The 20,100-nt window shown below is 38.1% G+C and overlaps 2 protein-coding genes and 2 long non-coding RNA genes across 16 annotated transcripts; 1 reads left to right on the top strand and 3 right to left on the bottom strand.

The window, feature by feature from the left end:
• Positions 1-171: 171 nt before the first annotated feature.
• LOC124342373 lies at positions 172-1,601 on the top strand. Of its 2 annotated transcripts, none has more exons than XR_006918799.1 (4): positions 172-186; positions 330-433; positions 502-731; positions 1,546-1,601. It is a non-coding gene; the product is annotated as an uncharacterized LOC124342373 (long non-coding RNA). The 2 variants fall into 2 exon arrangements; XR_006918795.1 differs by lacking the exon at positions 172-186 and adding an exon at positions 235-270.
• A 2,196-nt stretch (positions 1,602-3,797) lies between these two features.
• On the bottom strand, positions 3,798-5,518 carry LOC124342235. Of its 5 annotated transcripts, none has more exons than XR_006918721.1 (6): positions 5,363-5,518; positions 5,209-5,300; positions 4,322-4,461; positions 4,101-4,251; positions 3,900-4,043; positions 3,798-3,832 (listed from the first exon to the last, which is right to left on the bottom strand). It is a non-coding gene; the product is annotated as an uncharacterized LOC124342235 (long non-coding RNA). The 5 variants fall into 5 exon arrangements; XR_006918720.1 differs by lacking the exon at positions 4,322-4,461 and adding an exon at positions 4,868-5,144; XR_006918715.1 differs by lacking the exon at positions 4,322-4,461 and adding an exon at positions 4,863-5,144.
• A 6,156-nt stretch (positions 5,519-11,674) lies between these two features.
• Positions 11,675-14,047, bottom strand: LOC124341352 (monocarboxylate transporter 12-like). 2 transcript variants are annotated; one of them, XM_046794432.1, is made up of 8 exons: positions 13,629-14,047; positions 13,236-13,561; positions 12,942-13,163; positions 12,702-12,864; positions 12,515-12,630; positions 12,320-12,446; positions 12,124-12,249; positions 11,675-12,046 (listed from the first exon to the last, which is right to left on the bottom strand). In XM_046794432.1, exons 1-8 carry the CDS (start codon positions 13,909-13,911, stop codon positions 11,919-11,921), a joined length of 1,491 nt encoding a protein of 496 aa, XP_046650388.1. In that variant the 5' UTR covers positions 13,912-14,047; the 3' UTR covers positions 11,675-11,918. The 2 variants fall into 2 exon arrangements, with proteins under 2 accessions (XP_046650388.1, XP_046650396.1); XM_046794440.1 differs by lacking the exon at positions 11,675-12,046 and having other exon boundaries at positions 12,144-12,268.
• Positions 14,048-14,071: 24 nt separating this feature from the next.
• Positions 14,072-19,834, bottom strand: LOC124341459 (monocarboxylate transporter 12-like). 7 transcript variants are annotated; one of them, XR_006918300.1, is made up of 12 exons: positions 19,453-19,834; positions 19,053-19,378; positions 18,580-18,943; positions 18,400-18,515; positions 18,213-18,336; positions 18,017-18,142; positions 17,860-17,936; positions 17,212-17,599; positions 16,972-17,110; positions 15,672-15,997; positions 15,199-15,562; positions 15,025-15,137 (listed from the first exon to the last, which is right to left on the bottom strand). XR_006918300.1 is itself a non-coding variant. In XM_046794558.1 (8 exons), exons 1-8 carry the CDS (start codon positions 19,706-19,708, stop codon positions 17,576-17,578), a joined length of 1,413 nt encoding a protein of 470 aa, XP_046650514.1. In that variant the 5' UTR covers positions 19,709-19,834; the 3' UTR covers positions 17,127-17,575. The 7 variants fall into 7 exon arrangements, 3 of the variants coding, with proteins under 3 accessions (XP_046650512.1, XP_046650514.1, XP_046650513.1); XR_006918316.1 differs by having other exon boundaries at positions 15,199-15,245; positions 17,206-17,599; XR_006918292.1 differs by having other exon boundaries at positions 17,206-17,599.
• Between the last annotated feature and the right edge of the window lie 266 nt (positions 19,835-20,100).

The raw sequence follows: 20,100 nt of genomic DNA on the forward strand, positions 1-20,100 counted from the left end.
CTCATTTTTATACTGTACCAACTTATTTCTTCAAATTTTAGATGCATACTGTCATCAGTCATTCCAAAAAGTTGACTTAGCGCTCAGCTCAGTCACCTTCCCTCCAATAGACCCATCATATTGTCAAAAGCCTAAAACTCATGTGTGAAGCTCACATATCGTGGAATACAAATGTGTGGAGACAATGTATTTCCCCATTACTGCTACCACACCAACCACACCACGTCAAATGCCTTACTAAATTCAGAACCATTCACCCATATGATAAAGGTAAGCATCAATATAACCTATCACCACGCTATTGCAATACTTCATGACACTTTCTTTAGCATCAGTAAATTAACCTCAACCTGAGGAGTTAGGCTGTTGGTTGCTGTGATTTCCATTTTTGCGGTTTTTTATCATGAAAACTTCAGTGTGCTTGTTAGTATCGGTAAAGATTGAAATGCTTTATTAACTGTTATATTTTCAATTCATTAATGCAATACACTTTTTTTACAGGCACATAATAGATCCTTAAGCCAATGCTGACCTTTGTCCATGAAGGAAGAGGGACATCCAGCAACATTCTGCAACATCCTTAATCCTTATCTTCCCGACGTACGCTCATTTAGCTTCACTGCTTTTGCTGCTACAACTTGTCTTACTTCACCGACGAGTTGGAACACTTCAGTGGTCGCTACCCTTTGCTGTTACACACCTGCAGTTACTCACCACGGGATTATGCCCAGGTACCCGACGATTGACTTGCTTTCGTAGATTATCTACTAATTATCTAGTGCGTTAATCTTTGTGTCTGTGTAATAATTCCAAAATCAGTCCCTTCTTGCGCGCAAACAAAATTTTACTTGGAAATTTCTTTTTTTCTAACGCTAGATGGCTTTTTGAAAATTTGCAGCTGTCAAAACAGTCAGTTTCAGTTACTTTGAACATCTTTTTTAACATTTTTTGGCAGTTATTTTGTTGAAATATTTAGTGATAACTAACGATAACTATTCCCCCAACAAAGCTCACTTGTTAGATTTTTAAAAATGTGTTTTTTTTCTACTTCCGGTTTTCTCATTTCTGTCAGTAGTTTAGTAAATATTGATCTGACGCACAAAAGAACCACATATTCGTGATCCTCGTAAAATTTGTGGTAAAGTTCATGTTCTGTTGTTTACCTACGCCTACTTCCGGTTTTGAGAATTTTCCTGAACTATAGTTCAGGAAAATTCTTGATTTTGGCCAAATTTTGGATTTCGTTTAAATCACACCTAATCGACCCCAAATTTCATGGAGATCACGAATATGTGGTTTAATTTGACCACAGCTCAATGGTTGAGGCGCTGTGGTTACTTCCGGTATACTTCCGGAATTTTTTTTTTAAAGACTAGCAAGTGAGCTTTGTTCTGTTTAAAGTTTTCAACATTGCAAGCTTGATTTAAACTTTAAAAAATTGCATATTTAAATCTTTGAGCTAAAAAACCTGATCATTGTTTTTTTCTATTTTATGTAACTTTTATTGGCTTGTCAGTAAATAAGAATTGTTTTATCTTTATTCAGGTAATGCAGAGGAAATGTCGAGAAGATGGACACCATAAAGTCGCCGGTATCTCCAAAGTGTCAGCGCGGATCATCATTTGTTGTTGGTAATATGTGTTCGTTTGGGTTCGTTAACCCGTTGTCTGCCACGCCTTTGTTCTCCCCTAGCTCATTTGCACGGGCCGCGCTGTTCGGCCTCGTGGTTTTCCTGCCGCGGGGTCGGAAAGTCGCCAAGCCCAAAATTTGCCGGAAGGCAAGCCTGTTAGGCAATGCACCATAGGGACTTCCCCCTTTTCGATACGGTGAAGGATTCTCCTGTCACCGTGTCAGCCCGGACTTGTCAGCAATGGCAAGTCCCACTTTGGTCACGGATCCTTCAGACGTGGCGCGTAGAGTAGTAGAGTACAACCTATATTGTATGGCGTGGCAGCCAACGGGTTAACTTAAGTGTATGTATGTATGTATGTGTGTGATTGTAAAATGTGGTGGAATTGTGGGTGGAGGAGGGACAATAAAGCAATTCCTTTTAATGTCTTTGTTTGCTGTGTTTCAGAATTTATAATAAAGAAATGTTTAGTTCACGACTTGTATATTTTTTGCAACTTTGAAATTTTAAAAAAGTTATAGGTAAGTGACTGTCAACTCCAGACCCTTCAAGTAAACTTCTATGAGAAACCATACACTTCCAACCGCTTTGTTACGCCAACTAAAGTTAAAAACAGAGCTGTTAACATAAAATTTTTTAGTAAACACCACAGTACGTTTCTTTCGTAACTTGCCCTATAAATGAAGTTCGTCCCAACACTAGAACATGTCGGAATGCAGAGCGACTAGAGCAAAAGTCACCTCCAACATGCGAAATAGGAAAGATCTAACAAAAATCAGAAAACGTCGCAATGTCAAAGGCTTTTAAGTGGCAAGAGAAGCCGTACAAAATGATTACCCAGGTTAAACAATTTATTTCTCTTTAAAGATCAACAATTCCCAGTGACTAGTAATTATTAAAATATGACCGACAAATCTGAACATAATTATTAAAATTGAAAATTCGACTCTAGTATTTAGAAACGTCACTTTAATAAGTGGGAGAAGCGTGTAGTTGGTGGAGTGCGGTGCAGTTGGTCGGAGCAGCGTAAATAGTGTTAAAATCCTCAGGTGCCTTGGTAGTGTAGTACATAGGGGCCTCGGTGTAGTGGGTAGTAGGTGTAGCGTAGGTTGTGGTGTAGTAATGGAGCCTCGGTGTAGTATTCCGGTTCAACGTAGTACAAAGGAGTAGCCGCTGTGTAGTTAGTCGGGGCTGCGTAATACTTGGCCGCCTCAGTAGTAATTGTGTAGCTTGGGGCAGAGTTATACTTCGGGGCTTCGGTGTAGTGGGTCGAGGAAGCACAAGATGTGGTGTAATACTCTGGAGCCTTATTGGTGTAGTACTTGGGCGGCTCGGTGCGGTATTCAGCCGCTTTGGTGGTGTAATAAGTTGGAGCCTCGGTGTAGTAGCTAGGAACCGAGTAATACTTGGGGGCCTCGGTGTACAAGCTGGGGCAACATACATGTACTTGGGAGTACTGGGACTCCGGTGACTTGGTGGTGTAGTACTCGGGAGCCTCTGTGTAGTAAGTTTAATGATGTAACTCGGGGCAGCATTTGCTGCGGTGTAATACTCTGGAGCCTTGGTGATGTAGTAATTGTGCCTCATTGTAGTAACCGGTTCTTGCGAATGTTGTCGTTGTGTAGTAAGGCGGCGACGTGGTACTTTGGTATCCGCCATAACCAGGAGACATCGGTACACCAGTGGTCGACCCAGCCATCGACGATACAACATCCAATAGCAGCACGACGCCATAGTTAACTAGAGACAATATTAAATATTCAACAATAACGAACAGATTATCTAACAGAAAAAAATAGAAATTGATACAAAATTACACGTAGAAATACAGAATATTTACCCGTAATTGCGACCTGATAATACGACGAAGAATGTAGTTGTTGCCGAGTCGGAGATGCTCACTCGATTGACTTCTGTTGCCCATTCTCTTTCCTTTTGTAAGATTTTCTCTCGTGGTCGACATCAACGATACAACACCCAACAGCAAAACAACACCATAATTAACTATGCAATAAACAATTGGATATTATTTTTCGAATGTAACTACTAGTCGTATCAACAACTAATACCAAAAATAGAATAGATTTACCATTGCCGACTCGAAATAAAAATGAACATTTACCCATGATTGCGAACTGATATTACGACGAAATATGGAGTTGTTGCCGTGTCGGAGATGCTCACTCGACTGATACCTGTCGACTTTTCTCTCGCCTTTTATGATACGACTTTTTCTCACCCCTCCTCTTAAGCCTTGTTTCTGTTTTACCTTCTTGATAATGATGCAAAACGTACCGTTCTCACCCAACCTCTACACCCACTGCATGACACCTTTTACGTAAAGATATCCATGACCTTCGATTGAAATGCAAACTGGCCTTTCCTTCTGCAGGTGACTTTGCCGGGGATGGGTCTACAATAACCAATATCAAAATGAATATCAAATAGCTTACCCTTGCGGCTATTGTACCTGCTTGATAATGTTGAAACACGTGTCATTCTCACCCAACCTCTACACCACCCCGTGCCAGTTTTACGTAATTATCTTCGCGACCTTCGAGTCTGAAGGCCATGGAAATTGGCCTTTTTCTTTCTGCAGGTTGACGTTGCTGGGGATGGGCCTACAAAAACCAATATCAAATAAATATCAAATCATAAATGATAATGGCTTAAACTTTAGTCACTATATACCCATTGGCATTTGAGTCATTTGACTCATTTCTTCAGTGAATGAATAAATCTTCAATTTCGAACCGTTTGAACAACAATCGGCTTTTCTGAAAATATTCTACTGTAACCTTATCTAAGTTTCAAACACATGACCCTTGCACCTACAACCGGAGCAAAAAATCTCAAAATAGAGATTAAAAAAAGGTAAATTATTAATTAAAAAAACAAACAAATCGAAGCTTCTCATAAAACGGTTGAATAAAATAAATAAAATAAGAAATTTGACACAGTCGCTAAAGCTAGATAGACTATCAGAGATCGTCCGCTACCGTTCACAACGCTTAACTCAAAAATGAACTTAAATGATCTAAGTAACCATCCAGGAGAAGCGGAGGGAAAAACTCGCATTTCCACAACTGATTTAGGAGTAACTAACGCGCAAATCGAATGATTGATTGACAATACCTGAACTCTAGGCCTATGGATTTTGTAACCGCAAATCAACAATGAGTTCCTACTAGCAGCTATTTAACAAAAATGAATAACATTTACAGGAGCTAACCTTACCCTGTCTTTTACATTGACAGGTCTACCATCTTGAATAGTTAATGACCACCGGAACCTATCGCGTGTCTTTTGATGCTGCATCAACAAAAGAGAAAAAAATTCACCGTTACATGATTAACGCGTTTCTGCCACAACAATGTATGAGCAAGTAAAACAATGTTTTGACACTCGCTTTTTTTTCGTTGCTAAGCAGTAAAATGTGTTGAAATTTGGGTTTTGCTCTTCACACCGAATGTAGACGGAAAGGACTCGGCTAGGATTTATAAAGGATCGTTGGCTGCAAACAAATTCACATCATTTTCTGTGAAAGCAAAAGCTTTATGTCGTATATCTAGCATTACCTTTTTTAATATTTCTTTTTCTTTTGGTTTAGCGTTTTGTTCAGTGACTCCTTGTCACCAAAACCCCTCAATGGGCAACACCTCCGCGTCATCTGGGTAATACAAACAATTGAATTTGTAGCTTTAGCAATTTAACTAACGTGTAATTACGTACCCTCGTTTAAGCCTCGATGGAATGGCAACCCTAAAGGATTCAGGATTGTCCGGGCCGCTCAAAGGAGGCGTTGTTCTAGATTTAAATTCTTATTTTAACAGACCGTCCGGTTCAAACTGCAGCCAGTCAAGCAGCGGAAGACACCGCCCGACTGACTCGACCGCGTCATTCAGGGAGATTACCCGGCCATGGTTAAGAGAAACCGGAAAAAGAGCGAAGAGAGCTGAGGAGCAATTATTATGAGAGCAGTGTATCAAAGTAGGCTTCCGGCTTAGACTCATGGCCCTCCAACAGATTTCATCGAATCATGGGCCTTGCAAGTCCCAGTTCGACCAAACATCTCCCTTCCTCCTGGTTGTCGCAGCGAGTGAGTGACCACCGGCGGGCGTTGGTTAGTGGTTATTTAGGGAAACGGAGCCACTGAAGAAGGGAAGGGAAGAAGGGAAGGTCTATTTCAAGGGACGGGAAGGGAAGACGGGAAGGTCTATTTCAGACTTTCCTTAACTATTGCAACATAAAAATCTATAATAATAACAGAAAGTATGGGGGGGGGGGGTAATAATAAAATAAAAATAAAATAATAAAACTTACAATTTTTCTGAAGAAAAGTAATTTTCCTGCCTGTGGCTTTGTTTGAGTTAAAGTTCGAACTAACTTTGGCAGCGAACAGTTAATTATTCATGTTGAATCTAAAGTAAATGTGTCAATAAACATTATAACATTAATGCATTAAACTAAAGTTAATTGCTACCTACTGCTTGATTAAAATATTCAGAAAAATATGACACATGTTGCCCTGCATATTTTCATGTGACTTCCCCAAAGTTACTGCAATAAACATGGAGATAGATTACCCATGGCCTTGATTATGTTCCCATAGCTTTCTCTATGACAGTTGACAGAAAATACAGTTTATGACATAAAATAAAAATAAATTTAAAATTTCTAAAGGAAGGATAATACTTGTCTGTCAATGCATAATTTTTAGAAAAATGTGTTTGGAAAAAATAATGTATGTCACTAGGGTTGGTGACCGGGTGTATCTAAAATGCGCGTGCGCGCCTGCGCGTTGCGCGGCTACTAATATGCGCGGAATTTTTCTTGCGCGTAAAAAACTAAAATGCGCGTCAAAATTTTCGTCAAAATTTTGCGCGCGACCACACTAAAATGCGCGCAGGACGAAGGGAAAATGCGCGTAAATAACCTAACCTAACCTAACCTAACCTAACCTAACCTAACCTAACCTAACCTAACCGTCGTGGTCGCGCGCAAAATTCCGGAAAATTTTGACGCGCATTTTAGTTTTTTACGCGCAAGAAAAATCCCGCGCATATTAGTAGCCGCGCAAAGCGCAGGCGCGCACGCGCATTTTAGTAACACCCACTTCATCACCGTTTCCTTTCCCGTTCCTTCCTAAACCTAAAGGTTAGAATGAGAAATTTGAAAGATGATAAAACAAAAATACGGCACAAATCACATTACCAACAAATTGCACAGAAATACACTTAAGTTGGTTCATTTACCTATGAATTCATCGGTAATTTTCGTGGAAAAGAGGAAAACTTTTGATAAGAAATCAACAATAGGCCACTGTAGGCAGCGTACGTACGCCGCAAGGTACCCGAAGGGAATGTTAAGGGTATACTAGTTGGTATAGTAGTATTGGTATAGTTTTATAAAGGCAGCTATAGAATAGTTATAGAATAATAAAAATATTCTGTTATAAAGGTAGGCCTATTTTTAAGATTAATTAATAACATTTAACAAAAATTTATGCCCTTAGTTTCCGGAAGATTGTAATAAGCAGAAATCGAGAAAGAGATTAAAAGAATATTTCCGCATGTTTCTATCCAAACAATAAATAAAAATTCAATTCCAAAAAACCTAATACAAATGATATGGCGCGGCGTAAGGGTAAGGCGTGACTTTGGTGCGGCGGAGGCTTCGTCCCGCCACCCCACGTCACACCGGATATTGTTAAAATTAAATGTAAGTAACTACCTATCAGCACTTCTTTTACTGTAGATTGATAGCGTTTAAATGATAACATACAGTGACTTATATTCTATCGTACAATATTACTCCAACAGCTATAGTCGCTATAGTTACCCGAAGGGTTACTGGTCAAAGTTTCGTTTGCAGTATGGTTTAACATGGGCACCCTCAGTTCTCGTAACACTACACAGATGGCTTTTTGCAGTTATCGTAACACTACATAGATGGATGCACTAGTTTTTGGCGATTATTGATTGTAATCAACAATTTTATTGCATTTCAATGGCAGTAATCGGTAGCTTACAATTTTTTACATCTATTCTGAAAATTTGGCTGCAATCGATTCAGGCATTTGATCAAACGGAGTTCTGGTTACTTTTTGACAGAACTGTAGGCAGCGAACGTACGCCGCAAGGTACCCGAAGGGAATGTTAAGGGTATACTGTAGGCAGCGTACGTACGCCGCAAGGTACCCGAAGGGAATGCTAAGGGTATTCTAGTTGGTATAGTAGTATTGGTATAGTTTTACAAAGACAGAGCTATAGAATAGTTATAGAATAATAAAAATATTCTGTTATAAAGGTAGGCCTATTATTAAGATGGATTAATAACATTAAAAAAAAATTTATGCCCTTAGTTTCCGGAAGATTGTAATAAGCAAAAATCGAGAAAGAGATTAAAAGAATATTTCCGCATGTTTCTATCCAAACATTAAATAAAAATTAAATTCCAAAAAAACCTTATATGATATGGCGCGGCGTAAGGGTAAGGCGTGACTTTGGTGCGGCGGAGGCTTCGCCCCGCCACCCCACGTCACACCGGATCTTGTTAAAATTAAATTTAAGTAACTACCTATCAGCACTTCTGTTGCTGGAGATTGATAGCGTTCGGTGATAACATACAGTGACTTCTATTCTATCATACAATAGTAGTCGATTGTCACGTTACGTTTATATCCCTGTCACATGTCTCTGTATTATCGTCTGCTATAACAGCTATTGAAATTCTGTCAAAAAGTAACCAGAACTCCGTTTGATCAAATGCCTGAATCGATTGCAGCCAAATTTTCAGAATAGATGTAAAAAATTGTAAGCTACCGATTACTGCCATTGAAATGCAATAAAATTGTTGATTACAATCAATAATTGCCAAAAACTAGTGCATCCATCTATGTAGTGTTACGAGAACTGAGGGTGCCCATGTAAACCATACTGCAAACGAAACTTTGACCAGTAACCCTTCGGGTAACTAGTTGGTATAGTAGTATTGGTATAGTTTTATAAAGGCAGCTATAGAATAGTTATAGAATAATAATAACATTCTGTTATAAAGGTATTATTAAGAGTAATAAATAATATTTAAAAAAAAATGTTATGCCCTTAGTTTCCGGAAGAATGTAATACGCAGAAATCGAGAAAGAGATGAAAAGCATTTTTCCGCATGTTTCTATCCAAACATTAAATAAAAATTAAATTCCAAAAAACTCAATATGATATGGCGCGGCGTAAGGGTAAGGCGTGACTTTGGTGCGGCGGAGGCTTCGCCCCGCCACCCCACGTCACACCGGATCTTGTTAAAATTAAATGTAAGTAACTACCTATCAGCACTTCTTTTACTGGAGATTGATAGCGTTTAAATGATAACATACAGTGACTTATATTCTATCGTACAATATTACTCCAACAGCTATAGTCGCTATAGTTAGTGATTACGAAATAATAACACTCGTTTTGAACTATAACCGACAGAGAACACAGTAGACTACTACTTTGACTATCAATTTTATTTTATCATACGGGCTTCAAGTCGATTGTCACGTTACGTTTATATCCCTGTCAGCTGTCACATGTCTCTGTATTATCGTCTGCTGTAACAGCTATTGAAATTCTGTCAAAAAGTAACAAGAACTCCGTTTGATCAAACGCCTGAATCGATTGCAGCCAAATTTTCAAAATAGATGTAAAAAATTGTAAGCTACCGATTACTGCCATTGAAATGCAATTAAATTGTTGATTGCAATCAATAATTGCCAAAAACTAGTGCATCCATCTATATAGTGTTACGATAACTGCAAAAAGCCATCTGTGTTACCCGAAGGGTTACTGGTCAAAGTTTCGTTTGCAGTATGGTATGGTTTACATGGGCACCCTCAGTTCTCGTAACACTACATAGATGGATGCACTAGTTTTTGGCAATTATTGATTGTAATCAACAATTTTATTGCATTTCAATGGCAGTAATCGGTAGCTTACAATTTTTTACATCTATTCTGAAAATTTGGCTGCAATCGATTCAGGCATTTGATCAAACGGAGTTCTGGTTACTTTTTGACAGAATTTCAATAGCTGTTATAGCAGACGATAATACAGAGACATGTGACAGGGATATAAACGTAACGTGACAATCGACTACTATTGTATGATAGAATAGAAGTCACTGTATGTTATCACCGAACGCTATCAATCTCCAGTAAAAGAAGTGCTGATAGGTAGTTACTTAAATTTAATTTTAACAAGATCCGGTGTGACGTGGGGTGGCGGGGCGAAGCCTCCGCCGCACCAAAGTCACGCCTTACCCTTACGCCGCGCCATATCATATTAGGTTTTTTTGGAATTTAATTTTTATTTAATGTTTGGATAGAAACATGCGGAAATATTCTTTTAATCTCTTTCTCGATTTTTGCTTATTACAATCTTCCGGAAACTAAGGGCATAAATTTTTTTTAAATGTTATTAATCCATCTTAATAATAGGCCTACCTTTATAACAGAATATTTTTATTATTCTATAACTATTCTATAGCTCTGTCTTTGTAAAACTATACCAATACTACTATAGGGGAGACTGGAGTAAAACGGGACACCGGGTCAAAAGGGACAGTGGGGGGAAAAATAGTAGATGTTAATAAAACTGTAAAAATTTTTAGTATGTTATGTAAATCTGTATAATCTAATTTGGCATGAAATTTGGTTGGTTTTTGTCAATAACTGCATGAGTTATTGACAAAACAAAAAAAAACGGTTTTTTTTTAGAAATTTTGTCTCCGCCATTTTATGTTTGAAGAAACAAATAAACGCTAATGGCATGTAAATTTAATATGGAAATGAAGCTGATTCATTTCTTGATCGTTTAAAACATAAATTATAATTTTAGATCGATTAGTTTAGACAGTATGAACTTTAAAAAAAAAGTGTCTAAACCGGGAAATCGGGACAGCTGTTTTTGGCTAATTTGGGACAGTTACGGACCAATCAGCGTACAGCATTTTTAAGAGGCTCGATTTCGTTACCTAGCAACGCAGGATGTCCTACTGCTCCATAAGGGTTTTTGTATTTATGAGAAAAAAGGTTCATTAACACAATAATCAATTTGAAACATTTATAAACTCAAAGAGTATATGCAGTGGAACACTTTTTCAATTTTTTTTTAATTTTATTGATGAATTTTAAGGCGAAAACGGAGGACGTCCCTCATCACCCACCCCAGTGTCCTCAATTACCCCCCAAAATAGGCCCCTCCCACAAATCTGAGGAAACTTTAAAGGTATTTTATGGGGAAATGGTTCATTATAAAATTATATAAAAAATATGGGGGGTTCATTACAATATGGAATACATAAAAACAAAATTTTAAAGAAATTCAATAATTAGTTTGGGAGATATAGGGGGGAAACAAAAACCGTCCCGTTTTACTCCAGTCTCCCCTACCAACTAGAATACCCTTAACATTCCCTTCGGGTACCTTGCGGCGTACGTACGCTGCCTACAGTAGTGTTACGAGAACTGCAAAAAGCCATCTGTGTAGTGTTACGATAACTGCAAAAAGCCATCTGTGTAGTGTTACGATAACTGCAAAAAGCCATCTGTGTAGTGTTACGAGAACTGCAAAAAGCCATCTGTGTAGTGTTACGAGAACTGAGGGTGCCCATGTAAACCATACTGCAAACGAAACTTTGACCAGTAACCCTTCGGGTAATTACATGAAAAACGAGGATTCGTGCCATCTATTGGACACCTCTGAAACTCGAAAGTCTCGATAATTGTCAGCTACCTGCGTTAGCATTTAGCAAGTACCCGAAGCCGAAGGCCTGTTTGTGATTTTTTTTTTCCACAAATGTATACAACCAATTTAAATTTTTTTGAACGACATTAAATACTCATTACTACTCGGCAGAGGTTGAGAGGTTTAATGATGATAAGGACGCTAAAGGCTGGCGAGAGAAGAGTTCGACATCTATATTCTATATAATTTCTCCTCTGGCTTCATATAGAAAATAAGAGATAGGCAAACGAAATTGTTACATAAGCACTGTGAGAGCCAGAGAATAATACTCCGGTCGTGTATTAGAATGTATAGGGGAAAAGACGAATAAGATATATATATAGGCCTAGTCTGACACAAAAGAGCAACAAGTCAATATAGCCCCGTTTTGCCCCTATAGGCCTTCTTGTATTCCAAGTTGGGTGGAGAGACGAGGAGGGCAAAATACCTGTAGGATATATTACGTGCCGTTCGGTCGTTATTTTCGTTATTTTTTTAAATTTTATTTATTCGTTTCCTTCCTAACTGCGCATTTTCTCCCAACGGTTAATCCTTCCAAGAGGATAACACATAAACGCGGAAAGCAGAACGGAAGAACCGGCAAAATAGAAGGTAGTGTGGAAGTCACCAAAAATATCAAATAGCAATCCTGTCATTTAAAGCAAAAAAGAAAACATAAATTAAGAACTTAAATCTATGAAAGAAATTTAATTATTGAGTAGATACCGGCTAAAGGGATTCCAATGATGGTAGCTACTCCATGAAACACTAGCATGAAGCTGTAACTGTTATTCACATTTTCCAAACCCAAAAGCTTCCCAAGTAAAATTGATCTTGTAGCTGTTGTGCAGGCTATTCTTTAAATGCAAAGCTGTCTTTCTATTAAACTTTCAAACAATAAATTGAAATGAAATTTATTTACACGCGGCGAGACCCAGTATGGTGGAGAAAAGGGCTAGCAACTCGTACGAGACTAATATTGATGGGCACAGCAAAATCAATAAACCTGAGATTGTCAAGCCGATGTTATTCAGCAACAATACGCTAACCTATATAAATAATAATGTGTCATTAGGATTGGATTTTTTAAATATTTTTTCAAGCGTGAAATACACACCCTAGGATGGTCAGAGATCCATCCAATTAATATGCGTCCTATCATGATAGATATTCCAAGAATTGATAGCAGGAAAGACGCCTTTTCTTTCGGTACCCCCATGTTTACCGCATGAGCTTTGCATAGGGTGAAAAATCTTTAAAAAAAACTGTTACTTATTAAACAATCGGCACAAAATTGTCCTTACCTGTAATATACATGGATGGTACAAACCATCCGATAGATTGGAAAAAACTAGAGGCGCATATAACGACAAAGGTTGGTGACCGAAACAACGAGAATTTGAACAAGTTAAGGATGCTGAAAAAACATTTTTTGATGGATAACTTTTCATTTGCGTTTGTTACAGGCTTCAGTAAATCGTAGTTAGAAATATAAGTTTAGCTCGTGTGCCATTTCGATCATTAAATCAAAACGAAACCCAAACCTGATTTTCCGTTATGGAGATATCCATATTCGATTGCGCTTGTTCTACTTTATTATTCCCTTTCACGTCATTCGGTGTTGGCGGATTTTCAATTGCTGATGGCCCTATGCTGTCAGGCGGCAGAAGCTTGAGGCTGACATCTTCCACTATTTTCTTTCGTCGAACAGGTTTGACAGGAATTAGCAGCGAACCAAAAACTGCACAGTTCAGATAAAGTCCACTCTTCGAAAAAGAATTTTCGCATTGTTAATTGTACGGCTAGCATAATTACTAAAATGTAGAAAACAAGCATACCAGAATAAGGAATGTTCCTCTGAGTGCATAGGTTTCTAATAGCCAAGATATGAGTGGGGCAAAGACAAAAGCGCCTGCTCCGGATCCACAGAGAGTGATTCCAGTGGCCAGCGCGCGTCTTTTATCAAAATAGAAGCCGACACCAACGACAATTGGAGTGTAAACCAAGCCGTCGGCAGTTCCTAAAAGCACACCAAGAGTGAAAAACAGGGTCTCGACTGAGAAGGCGAACGTAGAGGTCAAAAGGCCCACGAAACCCAGTAGACTGCCAGATATGACAACAGCACGGAATCCGAACTTATTACTCAATGCCGAAGCTATCGGTCCTGTAAAATTGATAAGAATGATTACAAATGAAGTCGAGAATGAAAAGATCTAAATGTTTTGTCTTTCCTGAGATTAATGAAGTTGCGTTTTCAATAGAAAATATCCAAGCAATTTTAACAGCAGGTTCGTCAAAAACGTATCTCAACTCAGAGAGTATCAATCCGAAGCTTAAGAGAATGCCGTCCGAAATCAATAGACATAACAGACTGGCCACCGTGATGATCCAGCCAAATCCTCCATCCGGCGGAATAGTAACATATTCGTAACTCACCTTTTCTTCTTTGACAAATTTTTCCGTTTCATTTTCGTCGCCGGAATACTTTTTTTCTACACTATTAACGCTAGCCATTACAAATTAAGGTTCTGTTGCTGCTGTGGACTATACTGACTAAACTTGAACTAGATACAAGACTTGTTGGTCTAATCACTACCGTCAGAATACTGATCTGACAGCTTGTCTTTCAGTGATTTATTTTGCTTTTATTTTGCTTTTTTTTTCATTTTTTGGGGGCTTTGGGGCAAATGGGCATGTATTATTAATTAACAGGATGCGCTTAGCCTTGAAGTTCCTGAACAACGTGTGGACTGTGGACGAATAACTGGTTTGCACCAGTTGGCACCGTGCTTTTAGTTTGGTTCCACTGTTGTGCAATGCCTTATTTATACATTTAGTTACTTATCATTTTTGGCTGTTTATCTAATGATTGTAATGCGTGAATAAAAGTCTAAACTCTAAAGTAACAGTTAAGATTATTCTAGTTGTTTTTATCTTAGCCTATATAACTTCAAATGATATGGCATATAAGGGTTAGAAATTTCTTGCAAAAAAAAACGAAGTGGAAACGTAACATTCTAATCTGGAAAAGTTATCTCTTCTCCCAGCGATTAATTCTGCCAAGAGGATAACACAAAAACGCGGACAGAAGGATGGAAGATCCAGCAAGATAAAAAGCTCCATGATAATCACCCAAAGTGTCATGTAGTGAACCTATGCAAACATGTTCCATACAGAAAAAGACGGAAAGAAGGCCAATAATCATTGTGAAATTAAATTAATTGTGAAAATTTTTGTCTGTACCAGCCGTAGGAGTTTCGAAGAGGGTTGCGACTCCGAAAAAAACGAGCATGAGCCCATAAGCGTTGTTAACATTTTCCAACCCTAAAAGTTCCCCAAGTAAAATCGGTCGAGTTACAGCGGTGCAGGCTAATTAGCAAACGAAAAGATTAGGTATGTTAGCCTGTTGCATCACTTATTTTCAAACACGATAAGCTTACACGTAAATAAACCGAGGGCTATGGAAAAAATAACAAGTTGATAATACGAGATGCAAAATGGGCAAATCATAATCAACAAACCGGAGACTGTCAAACCCATATTGTTGAGAAAGAGCACGCTAACCTGTAAGTATAAAGAAAACACATTTGACTGCTGTCAACACAAAATTGAGTGTAGTATAACCTTAGGATGGTCTGAAATCCATCCGTTGATAATGCGTCCTATCATATTACAGATTCCCACAATCGATAGAAGAAACGACGCCTTCTCTTTTGGTATTCCCATGTTAACCGCATGTGCTTCAATGCAGAACATTATTAGCAGGTGAACTAAAATCGTGAAGACGGCAAATTAGATTACCTGCCAGATACATGAACGGAACCAACCATCCGAAAGATTGGAAGAAACTAGAAACGCAAATGACAACAAAAGTCGGAGATTGAAACAGAGAAAATTTGAACAACTTGGAAAAGTTTGAAAAATATTTTTGGATAAGATTTTCCCTCGTTGTTTTGCTTTCCACTTTCTCTGGTTCCGAAACGTTTAAATTATTTCTGATATTTAATTCGATTTCTTTTGTAATCGGAGGGTTCTCGATCATTACCGCTTCGATATCTATTTGCTCTAACAGTTTAACTGTTTCTGATCGCTCCTTGTTGCACCATTGAGATTTCAGCGGTATGAGTAATGCTCCAAAAACTCCACAGTTCAAATAAATCCCACTCTTTTAACGTAAAAATAAAATAAATGTTTCCCATTAACATTTCGGGATACAAGAACACGAAATTTGCGATTAGGAAAGTGCAAATGACATGATAACTGCGTACACTTACCAGAATGAGGAATGTCCCTCTGAGTGCATAAGTTTTTAATAGCCAATTAACGACAGGCGCAAAGACAAAAGTACCGGCTACAGAGACGCAGATGGCGATTCCGGTTGCCAGGGCACGCTTTTTGTCGAAATAAAAGCTGATGTTCACAATTATTGGGGTGAACACCAAACAAATTGCAAATCCAAAAAGAAGACCAAGAGTGAAAAACAAATTTTCCACTGATTGAGCGAACGCAGAAGTCAGGAGACCGACGAAACCAAATAAACTGCCCGTTATGACGACGACACGAAAACCGAACCGGTTGCTCAATGCAGCGGCTACGGGGCCTATACAAAACATACACAAGGTTATACGAATTGTTTACATTTTCAGTTGTCTTATAAGATGAATATTGCCATTCCTGAGAAATATGATATCGCGTTGAAAATGGAAAATATCCAAGCAGCTTTCGCAACAGGTTCGTCAAAAACACGCTCCACCTCAGAGATGATCAATCCGAAACAATAGTGCATGCCGTCTGAAATTAGAATGCACAAAAAACTGGCCACCGTGATGACCCACCCGTATCCTCCATCAGGCGGTACTATGATGTACTCGTCCTTTTCTTCTTCTTTATTGGTTTGCCTTGGCCACTTTTTATTATTCTCTGCTTTCATTTTCTTTCACAAGCTATTCAATACCAAACCGGATCAAAAATACTTTAAATGGTACGATGTTGGTTTGTTCGCTGTCACCCAAATACTGATCAGGTTTAACCGTAATGTTTGCCGCAATAGTGAATTTAAAATTCGTTTTCGTTTCGTTTTTTGTTTTTTTTGTTTTTTTTTTATCTTCTTTTTTCTTTCGTTTTTTATTTTAAAATGAAAACGATCGTTTCGTTAACGATCGTTTCGTTAACGATCGTTTTCGTTTTTTTTTCCAAGAAAGTAAATTATATTTTTCTTTAGAATTACGTAACTATCTGTATTGACAACAACCGTACAATGGAACGATTTGGTTGATTAATAATGTTTAATTAATTTCATTTAACTTTTTTTACTTTAGTATCTTTTTTTTGCTTCAAATAGAAATTTATAACATAAAAAATAAAAAACGAAAACGAAATTTTACACAACAATAACGAATTTTTCGATTTTTTTTTAAATCGTTTTCGGTGTTAAGAAAAACACTCGTTAACGATGATCGTAAACGGCACTAAATGCCGCTTTTGAATCAGATATGAGAGTGAGAAAAATCTGTGATACCTCAAATAGAGGTAAACTAAATCAGTACCACCTTCTATCTTAAGTAAAATTTGTACCGGCAAGAGCAACTCCTATCTGTGCTGTCGAATAGTCGATTTCGTGTTGCACAGACGGAGATTTTGGTGACGTTACGGGACCGCCAATGACCACCACTTGCCCATCGTCTCCGAAACCGAGTTTGCTGCTTCCATTGCTCTAAATGGAAAAATAACTGAAATTTCATTTGAATTGGTGAGTTTTCCCGCTAATCTAAACATTTCACAGTTTCATGTAAGTCATTAGAAACATACAATTACTCAAAAACAACGCGAGGGATTTCGTATTTCCCTAACAGCAAATAACACGCGCCGACTAATGGTTTCTAAACGTTGCTTCCCATTACATATATTTGCAATCAGGAAAAAGTGTGCAGATGAGTCACGCATCTGGTAGTCTGGAGAAAAAGTTACGCAACTTGAACGCAAAAGGTTTTCTTTTGAAAAAAAAAACCCAAACGAAAGTATACCTCTGTAAAATTCACAGTTTACTTATTCGATTAGTAATCAATCAAAATTAAAGCAATTAACCTAACGGTCTACCTGTTTTGATTGGCCCACCTGCCGAGTAAGAAATACGCTATTGTCTAGCGTAGAACCAAATGTTTGCAGTTATTAGTTGGCACTATGCTTTTAGTATTTTGTTCCCCTGTTGTAGTGTTGTGTAATAAGATTCTCGCCTTATTTAAGATACATTTGGTTGCTTATCTTATTCGGCTATGTATCTAATGATTGTAATGCGTGTATAAAAGCCTAAAGTAACAATTAGAATTGTTACAAGTTTACATATCTTAGTCATATATCTTCAAATAATATCGCAAAAAAAAACACGAAGTGGAAACGTAACATTCTAATCTTGAAAAGTTATCTCTTCTCCCAGCGATTAATTTTGCCAAGAGGATAACATACAAACGCAGATAGAAGGATGGAAGATCCGGCAAGGTAAAAAGCTCCATGATAATCTCCCAAAGTGTCATATAGTAAACCTATGTAAACATGTTCCGTATAGAAAAAGAATGCCAATAATCATTTGGTGACATTAAATTCGTCAATTTTCTGTGAGTACCAGCCATAGGAATTCCGAAGAGGGTTGCGACTCCGTAAAAAACGAGCATGAACCCGTAAGCGTTGTTGACATTTTCCAACCCCAAAAGTTCCCCAAGTAAAATCGGTCGAGTTACAGCGGTGCAGGCTAATTAGCAAACAAAAAGATGACGTATGTAAGCCTGTTGCATCACTTATTTTCAAACACAAAATCTTACAGGTAAATAAACCGAGTGCTATGGAGAAAAAAAGAAGTTGATAATACGAGATGCAAAATGGGCAAATCATAATCAACAAACCGGAGACTGTCAAACCCATATTGTTGAGAAAGAGCACGCTAACCTGTAAGTATAAAGCAAACACATTTGACTGCCGTAAACAACACAGGATTGAGTGTAGTATAACCTTAGGGTTGTCAGAAAGCCATCCGTTGATAATGCGTCCTATCATATTACAGATTCCAATAATCGATAGAAGAAACGACGCCTCTTCTTTTGGTATTCCCATGTTAACTGCATGAGCTTCATTGTAGAACATAATTTTAAGGAGATGAACTAAAATCGTGAAGACGGTCAATTAGATTACCTGCCAGATACATTAAAGGAACCAACCATCCGAAAGATTGGAAGAAACTAGAAACGCAAATGACAACTAAAGTCGGAGATCGAAACAGCGAAAACTTGAACAACTTGGAAAAGTTTGAGAAATAGTTTTGATTAACATATTCCCTCCTCGTTCTGTTGTCCACTTTTTCTTGTTCCGAAACGTTTAGATTATTTCTGGAATTAAATTTGATTTCTTTTGTTATCAGATATTTCTCGAACATCAGCGCTTCGGTATCTTTTTTCTCTAACAGTTTAACCGTTTCTGATCGCACCTTGTTGCACCGTTGAGGTTTCAGCGGTATGAGTAATGCTCCAAAAACTCCACAGTTCAAATAAATCCCACTCTTTTAACGTAGAAATAAAATAAATGTTTCCCATTAACATTTCGGGATACAAGAACACGAAATTTGCGATTAGAAAAGTGCAAATGACATGATAACTGCGTACACTTACCAGAATGAGGAATGTCCCTCTGAGTGCATAAGTTTTTAATAGCCAATTAACGACAGGCGCAAAGACAAAAGTACCGGCTCCAGAGCCGCAGATGGCGATTCCGGTTGCCAGGGCACGCTTTTTGTCGAAATAAAAGCTGACGTTGACGATTATCGGGGTGAACACCAGACAAATTGCAAATCCAAAAAGAAGACCAAGAGTGAAAAACAAATTTTCCACTGATTGAGCGAACGCAGAAGTCAGGAGACCGACGAAACCAAATAAACTGCCCGTTATGACGACGACACGAAAACCGAACCGGTTGCTCAATGCAGAGGCTACGGGGCCTATACAAAACATACACAAGGTTATACGAATTGTTTACATTTTCAGTTGTCTTATAAGATGAATATTGCCATTCCTGAGAAATATGATATCGCGTTGAAAATGGAAAATATCCAAGCGGTTTTCGCAACAGGTTCGTCAAAAACACGCTCCACCTCAGAGATGATCAATCCAAAGCAATAGAGTATGCCGTCTGAAATTAGAATGCACAAAAAACTTGCCACCGTAACGACCCACCCATATCCTCCATCCGGCGGTACTATTACATACTCGTCAGTCGCCTCTTCTTTGTTGGTTTGCCTTGGCCACTTTTTAGTATTCTCTGCTTTCATTTTCTTTCAAAAGCTATTCAATACCAAACCGGATCAAAAATACTTTAAATGGTACGATGTTGGTTTGTTCGCTGTCGCACAAATACTGATCAGGTTTCCCGCGAGCAACTCAACTGAATGCATGGTCTGTAAAAAAAAATACTTTTGTGATTTTATTTTTATTTTTGGTGTTGATTCGTTTCTCTTTTTCTACATTGTATGGTCCGAGCGAAGCCAGGCGAAATCTATTTTTGTTCGTCCCGACACGTAAAGGATATTGGAACGTGTCCGTGAAAACTGCCACGATTTTTAAATAGTTAGATCTGAACCGAAATTAAATTCAGCTTATAAACTAGTTGGTTTAAAACAACAATTTTGATTATATTAGAAACTTTGCCAATGGCCTCAATGTT

This window comes from Daphnia pulicaria, chromosome 1 (genome assembly GCF_021234035.1).
Source record: "Daphnia pulicaria isolate SC F1-1A chromosome 1, SC_F0-13Bv2, whole genome shotgun sequence".
Classification (NCBI taxonomy): domain Eukaryota; kingdom Metazoa; phylum Arthropoda; class Branchiopoda; order Diplostraca; family Daphniidae; genus Daphnia; species Daphnia pulicaria.

Coding starts and splice junctions, on each gene's coding strand:
- LOC124341352 (XM_046794432.1), bottom strand. CDS start 13,911: ATGGCTAGCGTTAATAGTGTAGAAAAAAAGTATTCCGGCGACGAAAAT. Junction 13,562..13,628: donor CGCAACTTCATTAATCTCAG/GAAAGACAAAAC, acceptor TCAATTTTACAG/GACCGATAGCTTCGGCATTG. Junction 12,865..12,941: donor TCTCCATAACGGAAAATCAG/GTTTGGGTTTCG, acceptor GATTTACTGAAG/CCTGTAACAAACGCAAATGA.
- LOC124341459 (XM_046794556.1), bottom strand. CDS start 19,708: ATGAAAGCAGAGAATACTAAAAAGTGGCCAAGGCAAACCAACAAAGAA. Junction 18,944..19,052: donor GAGGGACATTCCTCATTCTG/GTAAGTGTACGC, acceptor CTACGTTAAAAG/AGTGGGATTTATTTGAACTG. Junction 15,138..18,579: donor TCCTTTAATGTATCTGGCAG/GTAATCTAATTG, acceptor TCTGCATTGAAG/CACATGCGGTTAACATGGGA.